The 12,445-nt window shown below is 43.6% G+C and overlaps 1 protein-coding gene across 3 annotated transcripts in view; it reads right to left on the bottom strand.

Moving 5' to 3' along the window:
* STK39 (serine/threonine kinase 39) overlaps positions 1–12,445 on the bottom strand; it is a 319,217-nt gene that overhangs the window by 228,558 nt on the left and 78,214 nt on the right. For all 3 annotated transcript variants that reach the window (XR_009740264.1, XM_061436130.1, XM_061436142.1), the window contains exons 3-4: positions 3,534–3,642; positions 237–378 (exon numbers count right to left, since the gene is read on the bottom strand). Coding sequence is in view for 2 of the 3 variants with exons in the window: in XM_061436130.1 (XP_061292114.1) it covers positions 237–378; positions 3,534–3,642 (251 nt within the window). In the remaining variant the exon portion in view is untranslated. The remainder of the gene's footprint in view (positions 1–236; positions 379–3,533; positions 3,643–12,445) is intronic.

Below are 12,445 nucleotides of genomic sequence, written 5' to 3'. Positions count from 1 at the left end.
AGGTAATGGCAACTCACTCCAGTACTCTTGCCCTGAAAATCATATGGATAGGGGAGGCTTGTGGGCTTCAGTCCATGGGGTTGCCAAGAGACAGTCACAACTTAACGACTGAGCACACACATGCAAGTTAGACATATATCAATACTTAACTGTGAGGTGTGTTTCCTTAACATTCTCTACTAACTAGGACTGAAGCTATGGACAGCTGAATTGAAACACCTCTGCAGAAGCCATACCTGTGAATCTGACCGTTTCTGTGTAGATAGTCTAAGCCTTCCAAAACTTCTTTAAGAATCGTTGCTATTATTGCCTCTTCCAGAACCCCGTTCTTGTGTTCTCCTCGATTGACGATGTATTTTATGATATCCAACATTGAACCTAAGTGGACAGACAGAAGAATTAAACAATTGTATAAGCACCTTCACGATCTTTCCAGAACAGGGCTCCCTACTTAAAAAACTAAATATTTTTTTGTTGTTGTTTATTTAGCACAAATATTCCCAAGGCATACAAACAACTGCATGGCAGCCCATGGCCAGAAAAACATTAAATCCAAGTCTACAAGCCCACATCCTGCTGAACTTAATGAGAGGGGTTCTGGGTCAAGAAGCAGAAGCCTGCGCATGACCACTGCAGTTAGTCCCTTTCCCCAAGACATGCAATTGGTTACAGATTAAAAGGAGGTTCAGGATGTCTACACAGAAAAAGAAAGGAACAGGAAGCCAGGGGAAAAGACAGCAGGGAACTGCTGAGAGAAAGGAGCACAGTTCTTCTGTAACCCCTAAGACACAGGTAGCAGAAGCGAGAAGAAAGTACACTGCTTCTAGAGACCCCTGCTTGTGACGAGAAGACTTCTTTCTGTGACGCTAGGCAATCTTTATTCCATTTACTTGACACTGATGCACTGAGTTTAATAATAAAGAAATGAATGCACACTACTTTGTTACTATACACAGATTAGTATCCTTGGCACTCTGAATTCATATTTCAACACATGTGAATTAATATTCTAAACCTCCTGGGCATTTTAAGAGCCATAATTACCTGGGGGTTCAACATTTCTGAAGAGTTACCAAATAGCTCACCTCAGGACCTGAGTTTGGCTCCAAGCTCTCTCTGATTAACTAGGAGGATTGAGTTTCCCCATCAGGTATTACTACAGCAGACTAGCCACCTGCCCTTCATTAAGAGATCTGATGTGATAAAACAGTATAGAAGAAAACAAATGCAGAGTTCTCCCCCCCCCCCCCCGCGAGAAACAAAATATCTCTTTATTGGCTGACTCTTGGATTTTTGGATTATTTAGAAATAACATTTCCAAAAACATTTTATTTTTTAATCTTATAGGGATATATCATACCAGGCATGGATGCATTTCTGGGGCTTCCCAGGTGGCACTATTGGTAAAGAACAGACCTGCCAATGCAGGAGACATAAGAAACTCTGATTCGATCCCTGGGTTGGGAAGATCCCCTGGAGGAGGGCACAGCAACCCACTCCAGTACTCTTGCCTGGAGAATCCCTTGGACAGAGGAGCCTGGTGGGCTACAGTTCACGGGGTTGCAAAGAGGCAGACATGAGTGAAGGGACTTAGCACGCACACACCCATGCATTTCTGGACTACTGAAAGAAAAGTGGGCCATGTCTGCACACATTCCCTTTACCTGTGGAAACCTGTTTAAAACTTGTTCCTCTTACCTAAAGCCTGGGAAGGCTAAATTTAATTCCTTTAAAAAGACAATGAAATTTTCTATCCAGTCCACAAGGAAGGGCACAGGGGATACTTTCAAGCTTACAAAAAGTAATTGGGATTAAAAATAAAGAGAGGAAGTAAAACCTGCAAGGTCCCAGGTTACCAGAATTTCTTGTTTCCTTCGTTAGTGGACCCCACAGGAAGAGACCTGGTTAAGGTCATCATTGATAAAGCACCACCCTCAGCAGAACCAAGACGCAGTCCTGAGGCTCAACACTGCAGTCAGCTCCAAGGGCTTCCTTTTCCTCCTTTCCTTTTTATTTAAAAACCAGAGTCGGCACTCAAGGAAACAATGACTAACAGGACTGACAAGACTGGGAACAGAACCGAACTAAGTTCTCCCGGGCTCCCTACCGAGACTTACACAAGCAAACCCGAGGCAATTACAATGCCTTCATCATCTCATGGCAGGGCCTTGCTGGATCCAAGACAGTTTCTTCTTAAAAAAAAATAAAAATTGAGATGTTTCCCTGATTCAGCCTTAGCTGAACTGGGCTTGCAAATAAAAGTGGCCTCCACAGTATCAGCCCCACTCTGTCCGTTCTCACTGCATCCAGACACTACCCTACGTTCTCCCCTGCTCGTAATATACTTCATATCTCAGAAAGACAGATATACAGGGAGGAAGGGATGCTGGGTGTTGGGTATGCTTGCGCTTTCTCAGCTCCAGTTTTCAGCTCTGTACAATGAAGGTGATGATACTTTTAGGGCAGTGTGGCTTGTAGGTACACAGCTCCCAGCGTCAACACTTATGACGTGTGTGACCTTGGGCAAGCTGTCTAATTCTCTTGGGCTCTTGTGTACTTTCTGAAAAATGCGGATGATGACACCTGCCATTCGAGGGTGTTGTCGGATTACATGAAATAAGGCAATAAATCACCTTGCAAGGGATCTAACCATGGAGAAAGCATTCAAGGAAACTAACCGTGATGATGATCCTTCCCTATCAAAGAGTGAGGCTAGAAGATGAAAGGGAAAAAAAAAAAATATGGGCATGGGAAAGTGTCTTACAAATTACATTCAGTTCAGTTGCTCAGTCATGTCTGACTCTTGTCTGTGGCTTTTTTAACTTCCGTGATCTGAGGCTGGAAAGATAAAGTTCCCTTTCCTTTCCCACGTGTTCCTTCATGAAACCCACAATCTGAAAATACCCTGTCCAATACCGTAGCCACTGGCCACCTGAGGTTATTTCAATAAAGTTGATTAAAATTGAATAGAAATTCAGTCCCTCAGTAACACTAGCCACATGTCAAATACTCGATCCACCAGAAGAAACTGGAGAGCACAGCACACATTTCCATCAGCACAGACCTTTTAACAAACAGCAGTGAAATAACTTGTTATCTTACAAGGTGTGAAAGATTTGAATAATGTTAAAAATGAATGCTTTAAAAGAGAAAGGCCTGGTTAACTTTTCTGAAGAGACAAAGATGATGAGATCTTTCAGGACATGAGCACATGGAGAAGGACAGACTGACATCCAGGGCTGAGGAGCAGCATAGAGACCTCAGACAGCAGAAGACTTTTGGGAAGTCTCACCCACGCCAAGAAGGCTGAGGTAGAAGAGGACACAGATAGTCCAGGAGTTACGCTGAATTATGGAAGGCTTTGAATATGAACATGAAGCAATCCAGACTTTACTCTCTACGCAAATAATGAACCAAGAAAACTTTTAAATACAGGAGGAAGGGGATCAAATCTGAAATCTTATTCAATATACTGACTCACACAAAAGGAAAAAAAAGAAAAAAACAAGCAAATAATGAAAAAACCCACTTACCTCCACTTAGTAATTTCATGACCAGCCAAAGTTCGTCTTTTACCACAAAAGAGGTGTAATAGGTCACTACGTTGGGATGGCTGCACTGACTCATGGCTTGAATTTCTTTCTATAAAAAGAGCAAAACATGACATAGTACCATCGGGTGAAACCCGGGAAGTAAAAACAAGCGAACCCGGTTGAGTATTCAGGTAACGTTCCTACTTACAGCACACCTGGGCGAGGGTGAGGGGGTGGGGCTGCCTAGACCATTACTTTATATAAACCACATGAGAATTAACTCCCTCAATCGCATCATCCACTTGCTAGAATTAGGGAAGCCTCCCTAGAATTAGGAGACCACAGAGCCCTGTGGACCATCCGAGGGACAGAGAAACATCAGATCAGCACGCAGCCCACATAACCCTCCTCCCCTGCCCGCCATACGTGACAAGTGTCTCTGACCTGAACTGAAAGCATCAACAGAGACAAAAGATGGGTGAGCTACTAGGACACCTAAGTCTAGGTGCCAACCTGAGCTCCAGTGGTTCTTAGAGCCTCCCTCATCCAAAAAGGGACAACAGAGTTGCTTCTGTTTCTCAGGTCTGCTAAGACGGTAAATGAAAAACTACATATAAAAATGCTAGAGTATCATCTTCCACATTATCTTCCATGGGAGACAGTAGTGGTGGGAGATGCAGCTGGTAAAATGAAATAAGCTTGGGAAACATCAGATACTATATCTCACTTTAAAAGCATCACAGGCTACATTAGTTCTGTCAAAGGCTCTGAGAAGTCCTGCAGTAGATAAGCTGTCATAGTTGAATCCATATTAACAATGCAGGAAAATAATGCTTTGTGGGTCACGGCTTAGAAAACACTGCTGCAGAAGAAAAAGTTTTATCAAGAGACAAAATCACGAAGTTCTGAAATCAAACAAATGAGCAACTTCCGTAAGACACATTTTTCTGCAGTACTCAAGTTCATATTGGTTTTGGTTTGCTGTTTTGTTATGGCCAGGTCAGGTGATGCCTATAAAAACCGTAAGTCAAATGCTGACCCTCAATCAAAGGTACCAAACCAGCATAACTCAATTTCAAGGTGCTGACCAAAAGCCACCAGAATAACCTAAGTCATCACAGAAACCTCACTTATATGATTGTGTATTTATGATGACATAAAAAGTATATTTGTGCACCTATACATTACCTTTATATATCCAGTATTATTTTAATCCTCAAATTACTAAGACAACCCTACGTGTCAATTAACTTGGCCTAAATATCATGACATGTAACACATACATATGTCTCAATACATGTTTTTTTAAATGCTTTTTATCATGGATAAACTCATAAGAAAAAAAATCACCCATCATCTGTTTTCCTTTCATTATACAGTAACACTTTCCCATCATTTTCCTAATCCATTTAACTGATCACAGGTTTTCTAAATCTAACACTTTTCGATTCTGCACCTTTTGTCCTTTGAAGAAGATCTAAAACCTGAGCTCTAGTTTCCATCTGTTTCGAGTGTTAGGTTTCGATACCGTCAGACGTTCTGAAGGAGAACTGGAACGTTGCCCAGCACCCCTATTTCAGGTGGCCAGCATCTGCTCCTGTGGGCATGGCCCACTTTGAAGGCCTGCAGCTCCAGGTAGGGTCCAGTTTAAACAGATGCCCCTGTGCTTCACAGAAATGAGAACGATGTTTCTTCAAAGTATGGGTGTTCTACATTCTCAGTTTTATATCCAATGTAAATGAATGCCTTTCTAGTTTTCGAACACCAAACTTTTAAATCATTAAAGCATATAGTCAACCACTGGTGCTCTTATGAAAGGAAATGCTTTTGCATGGAAGCAAAGTGGGTCAGAGCCTGGAAAAACACTTTTAAGACCTTTGTATTTAGATGGCCAGTATCACTCCCTACCTGGGGATCAAGTTCCCTGATACAGCAGTGAACAACTGTGTGGGTGTGTGTGTGAGAAAGGGAGACCCGGGGGTAGGAGGGGACTCTTGTAAGTAACCTATGGAGAAACTATTTTAGATAGTATATGGATATAACTTACCAAATTCTATTCCTTCAAAATTCAGGGCCTTAAAATTACCAGCCAGGTATTTAAAAGTCCTGAGGACTTTTAAAGAAAAGAAAGAAGAGACACAGATGCTGCTGCTGCTAACAGACCTGCAGGGGCAGAGTCAGGGTGGGTCACAGAAGAGGCGGGCTCTGAGAAGAGGCAGGACTGGCATCGGTCTGGCTACTCATCATCTCGCTGCCCTCGGCATCACTTGGCTAGGGCTCCGTACCCCCACTCCCACACCACCCATTTTACTGCACAGCCTTTCCATGCAGTGGAGTGGCTAATGTGTAAAGACATGATGAAACTTGCCTTAAGGAAAAACACTGGTCACTCTCCCTTGGGAAATGACCTGTACTTTCACTGAACCCCACATTAAGTAATATTTCCACCACGGGGTAGAAATGCACTTTTAAAAAGTTAAAAATAGGTGTTATGCGGCCTATCCAACCCTTAATTTAGTTTATACGTAAACTTGTTGTCTAGCTGCCTTTAGAGAGATACAAAATTTTTACACAAGCACCCCTTGAACAACACGGGGATTAGAAGCACCAACCCTCCATACAGTCGAAAATCCTCCCTAGGTATCCAAGATTTGTTTCCTCAGTGTCCTTGGATTCAACAAACCATAATCGTGTAGTGCTACAGTATTTAAACTGAAAAAAAATTGAGTATAAAGGGACCTCCACATTTCAAATCTGCATTGTTCAGGGATCAACTGTATTTGTAATTTTGCTATGGTCTGAATGCTTGCATCCCTGAAACATTCATAAGTGGATGGTACTGGGAAGTGAGGCTGTTGGGAGGTGATTAAATCCTGAGGGTGGAGCCTTCATGAATGAGATTAGTGCCCTTATCAAACAGACCCCAGAGAACCAGCTCACTGCCTCCTCAACATGAGACAGCAGAGAAATCTGTGGACTGGGAGAGGGCACCCACCCAGTGATGCTGGCACCCTGATTTCAGACTGCCAGGCTCCAGAACAGTGAGAAACAAGTTTCTTTGTTTATAAGCCACCTGGTCTATGGCATCTTTGTTCTAGAGTCCCAGACAGACCAAAACAATTGTATAAACTTTTTTTTTCAATTTGAAAAATATAACTTATTTATTGATTCAAATATTTTTTCCACAGAACTTTCAACACAGTGATGATGGTTATTTGAATCCTTCCTTGTTGGAACAGTCTGTCAACTAATTATCCAAGCTTTTCCCAATGCCTTAACTTTACCATATGGGTAGGTAAAGCCATTTATCCCCAAATATACGCATTTCTTCCTATCCCTGCTGCTGCTGCTAAGTCACTTCAGCCATGTCCGACTCTGTGCGACCCCATAGACGGCAGCCCACCAGGCTGCCCCGTCCCTGGGATTCTCCAGGCAAGAACACTGGAGTGGGCTGCCATTTCCTTCTCCAATGCATGAAAGTGAAAAGTGAAAGTGAAGTCGCTCAGTCGTGTCTGACTCTTAGTGACCCCATGGACTGCAGCCTACCAGGCTCCTCCATCCATGGGATTTTCCAGGCAAGAGTACTGGAGTGGGGTGCCATTGCCTTCTCCATTCCTATCCCTAGAAGTGATCAAAGTATTGCCCACAGTTGAATAAATGGATGGAAAAAACAAAAGCACCTTTTCATCCAATTCTTCCCACAGAATGACTGGATTCATTTCAATCCCCTTATTTAGGACACAATCCATGGAAGATGTGTGACTTAGAGCAGCGCTTCTCAAATCTGAATGTGCACACAGATCATCTGAGAACCCTGTGAAAATGCAGATTCAGAACCAGTAGGTCTGGGGCGGGGCCTGAGGCTTCTAACTGCTGCTGATGCTGCAGGTCCAGAAACCAGACTTGCAATGACAAAGTGGTGGAAGGCAGGCAGACAGGCCATTGGGTGGAGGGGATGTGAAAGGAAGGAGCACAGACAAGTGGTTGCAACCAAGGCCCAGGGGCTGGAAATGGAGAAGAGCCAGCCGGTGGTACTGCCAGGGTGACTGAGACCTTGTAGAACAGGCAGGAGGCAAAGCTGGAAATCAGAGACTCTGGGATTAAAGGGTTTGAATTTCACAGCCACAGGAAAGGGTAAAAACTTCAAAGGGAGAAAAAAGCATGAGGTCAAACTGGAAGAATTCACAGACCTCTGAAATCCAGGCAACACATCAGCTAAAACCAGCTCAGCTGGTAAAGAATCCACCTGCAATGTAGGAGACCCCAGGTCGATTCCTGGGATGGGAAGATTCCCTGGAGAAGAGATAGGATACCCACTCCAGTATTCATGGGCTGCCCTGGAGGCTCAGGTGGTAAAGAATCCACCCACAATGCGGGAGGATCTGGGTTCAATCCCTGGGTTGGGTAGATTGACATGGGCGTGGCAACACACTCCAGTGTTCTTGCCTGGAGAATCCCCACGGACAGAGGAGCCTGGAGGGCTACAGTCCATGGGGTCGCAAAGTGTCGGATACGACTGAGTGACTGAGCATGCACAATTCAGTGGCTCCCTTGACAGAACCGTGAAATCAGACTCAGATACATCAAGTGCCAAACCAAGCTACGGCACAATATTTAAGCTTCCTTGTGGTTGGATCTGCTCTTGCAGCACAAGTGATCTCTCTCAAGACTGGGAAAGCCAACCTAAAATGGGTTATTGAGTAAAAGGCCTTTCCATCTGCTAACACCAAAGTGGCAGTCACAGCAGCATCTCTGCTGGGAGTGATGTGGGAGGCAGGCAGATCAAAGAGGGACACCCACATACTGCGGCTGGGCCAACCTGGACGAATTTGCCAAAACAGGGCATGACATGTGCCTGTTACATGAAACAAAGGAGGAGAAGAGGGCAACAGAGGAGGAGATGGTTGGATGGCATCACCAACTCAGTGAACATGAGTTTGAGCAAGCTCTGAGAGACGGTGAAGGACAGGTAAACCCGGTGTGCTGCAGTCTATGGGGTCACAAAGAGTTGGACACAACTAAGCAACTGAACAACAAAATATTTAAATATTTATGAGCGACTTTCCAGAGAAGGCAATGGCACCCCACTCCAGTACTCTTGCCTGGAAAATCCCATGGATGGAGGAGCCTGGAAGGCTGCAGTCCATGGGGTCGCTAAGGGTCAGACACGACTGAGCGACTTCACTTTTACTTTTCACTTTCATGCATTGGGGAAGGAAATGGCAACCCACTCCAGTGTTCTTGCCTGGAGAATCCCAGGGACGGGGCAGCCTGGTGGGCGGCCGTCTATGGGGTCGAACAGAGTCGGACACGACTGAAGTGACTTAGCAGCAGCAGAGCGATTTTCTAATACTGCTATATGGACTTTGTCCTACCTCCCCCCCAAATTTTTGTCTCCTATTACTGTTACTGAGAATAAGCAGGAAGCGTGATTAACAGGGATGTAAGCCAGCAGGAGCCACTGAAGAAGGGCCGCATGCTAAGTCACAGCTGGCTTGGAAGCTTGGCTTTGCCATGGACCACAGACTGGTTACCTGGACAGGTCACCCAGTCTCTTTGAGACTCAGTATCCTTTTCTGTAAAATGAGCTTGATGATGCCATTGGAAACCCGCTATAAAGCACAGGAAGCTCAGCTCAGTGCTCTGTGATGACTTAGAGGGGTGGAATTGGTTGGGGGGAAGGGAGGTCCAAGAGGGAGGGGATATATGTATACATGTAGCTGATTCACTCCATTGTACAGCAGAAACTAACACAATATTGTAAAGCAATTATACTCCATGTTTTTTTAAGATGCTTTAAAAAAATACCATCTACATAGGACTGTTGTGAAATAAGCAAAATGAGATCTACACAACTCCTTGCAGAAGGTCAAGCATCTAACGTGAATGTTGCAGTCACCCTCTCGACGTCTCAGTTCTTCCCAAACGAGCATCCCCACACTGATCACTAATCTCAAAGGTCCCAAGTTCCCAACTAAGTCTCAGGCACAGAGACAGACCTTGGCAGCAGCACACACCTTTCCCAAAGAAAGATCTCCTAACAAATGTGCTCTGTGCGCTGCTGGCTCAAGAAGTGTCCTGTGACACGTGGTCAGCTAACTGGGCCATGAATTCTTCACTTCATTCCTAACTCTACATCATCCTCACCTGTGTTTTCCCTTATTACTACACTCTGAGTTTAATTTATATTAATACCACCTTATCATATTTCATGTATCTTGGAATACTGCCTCAAAAGCTTTTGGAATAAGATGTCTAAACATATACTTATGCAAAGCTTTCAGAACAAAGAGAAACAAAAAAGAATCCGAAGGACTAAGAATTAGGGAAAACGTAAAGCCACGCTTCTTTCATCCTGAAGACAATATGATTTACAAAGCACTAAAAAGAAAGAAATTTCTTTTATGAAAGAAAATGCTTTAAATGGATCCTGAATTCAAAATATTAAACTATACTTAACCAAATTAGCATAATTTCACACCTTAGCTAAATCTTAAATAAATTCTTCTGTATCTGATGTTGGTACCAAAATATTCTATTCAGCCTTAGCTGAGAAATCAAATCCACCCAAGTTCCAACATCAGTTCAGTTACTCAGTCGTGTCTGACTCTTTGCGACCCCATGAATAGCAGTACGCCAGGCCTCCCTGTCCATCACCATCTCCCGGAGTTCACCCAAACTCATGTCCATAGCGTCATTGATGCCATCCAGCAATCTCATCCTCTGTCGTCCCCTTCTCCTCCTGCCCCCAAGCCCTCCCAGCATCAGAGTCTTTTCCAATGAGTCAACTCTTCACATGAGGTGGCCAAAGTACTGGAGTTTCAGCTTTAGCATCATTCCTTCCAAAGAACACCCAGGACTGATCTCCTTCAGAATGGACTGCTTGGACCTCCTTGCAGTCCAAGGGACTCTCAAGAGTCTTCTCCAACACCACAGTTCAAAAGCACCAATTCTTCGGCACTCAGCTTTCTTCACAGTCCAACTCTCACATCCATACATGACCACTGGAAAAACCATAGCCTTGACTAGACGGACCTTTGTTGCCAAAGTTATATCTCTGCTTTTGAATATGCTATCTAGGTTGGTCATAACTTTCCTTCCAAGGAGTAAGCATCTTTTAATTTCATGGCTGCAATCACCATCTGCAGTGATTTTGGAGCCTAAAAAATGAAGTTTGACACTGTTTCCACTGTTTCCCCATATATTTCCCATGAAGTGATGGGACCAGATGCCATGATCTTCGTTTTCTGAATGTTGAGCTGTAAGCCAACTTTTTCATTCTCCTCTTTCACTTCCATCAAGAGGCTTTTTAGTTCCTCTTCACTTTCTGCCATAAGGGTGGTGTCATCTGCATATCTGAGGTTATTGATATTTCTCCTGGCAATCTTGAGTCCAACTTGTGCTTCTTCCAGCCCAGTGTCTCTCATGATGTACTCTGCATAGAAGTTAAACAAGCAGGGTGACAATATACAGCCTTGACGTACTCCTTTTCCTATCTGGAACCAGTCTGTTGTTCCATGTCCAGTTCTAACTGTTGCTTCCTGACCTGCATATAGGTTTCTCAAGAGGCAGGTCAGGTGGTCTGGTATTCCCATCTTTTTCAGAGTTTTCCACAGTTTATTGTGATCCACACAGTCAAAGGCTTTGGTGTAATCAATAAAGCAGAAGTAGATGTTTTTCTGGAACTCTCTTCCTTTTTCCATGATCCAGCGGATGTTGGCAATTTGATCTGTGGTTCCTCTGCCTTCCCTAAAACCAGCTTGAACATCTCGAAGTTCACGGTTCACGTATTGCTGAAGCCTAGCTTGGAGAATTTTGAGCATTAATTTACTAGCGTGTGAGATAAGTGCAATTGTACGGTAGTTTGAGCATTCTTTGGCATTGTCTTTCTTTTTCCAGTCCTGTGGCCACTGCTGAGTTTTCCAAATTTGCTGGCATATTAAGTGCAGCACTTTCACAGCATCATCTTTCAGGATTTGAAATAGCTCAACTGGAATTCCATCACCTCCACTAGCTTTGTTCATAGTGATGCTTTCTAAGGCCCACTTGACTTCACATTCCAGGATGTCTGGCTCTAGGTCAGTGATCACACCATCATGATTATCTTGGTTGTGAAGATCTTTTTTGTACAGTTCCTCTGTGTATTCTTGCCACCTCTTCTTAATATCTTCTGCTTCTGTTAGGTCCATACCATTTCTGTCCTTTATTGAGCCCATCTTTGCATGAAATGTTCCCTTGGTATCTCTAATTTTCTTGAAGAGATCTCTAGTCTTTCCCATTCTGTTGTTTTCCTCTATTTCTTTGCATGATCGCTGAGGAAGGCTTTCTTATTTCTCCTTGCTATTCTTTGGAATTCTGCATTCAGATGCTTATATCTTTCCTTTTCTCCTTTGCATGAAGCAGGGCAAAGGCTAATAGAGTTTTGCCAAGAGAACGCACTGGTCATAGCAAACTCCCTTTCCAACAACACAAGAGAAGACTCTACACATGGACATCACCAGATGGTCAACACTGAAATCAGATTGATTATATTCTTGCAGCCAAAGATGGAGAAGCTCTATATAGTCAGCAAAAACAAGACCAGGAGCTGACTGTGACTCAGATCATGAGCTCCTTATTGCCAAATTCAGACTTAAATTGAAGAAAGTAGGGAAAACCACTAGACCATTCAGGTATGACCTAAATCAAATCCCTTATGAATATTCAGTGGAAGTGAAAATAGATTTAAGGGACTAGATCTGATAGATAGAGTGCCTGATGAACTATGGACAGAGGTTCGTGACATTGTACAGGAGACAGGGATCAAGACCATCCCCATGGAAAAGAAATGCAAAAAAGCAAAATGGCTGTCTGAGGAGGCCTTACAAATAGCTGTGAAAAGAAGAGAAGTGAAAAGTTCCAACATCATATGC

This window comes from Bos javanicus, chromosome 2 (assembly GCF_032452875.1).
Source record: "Bos javanicus breed banteng chromosome 2, ARS-OSU_banteng_1.0, whole genome shotgun sequence".
Taxonomy (NCBI): Eukaryota; Metazoa; Chordata; class Mammalia; order Artiodactyla; family Bovidae; genus Bos; species Bos javanicus.
This window is presented reverse-complemented; position numbering and strand designations above follow the sequence as displayed.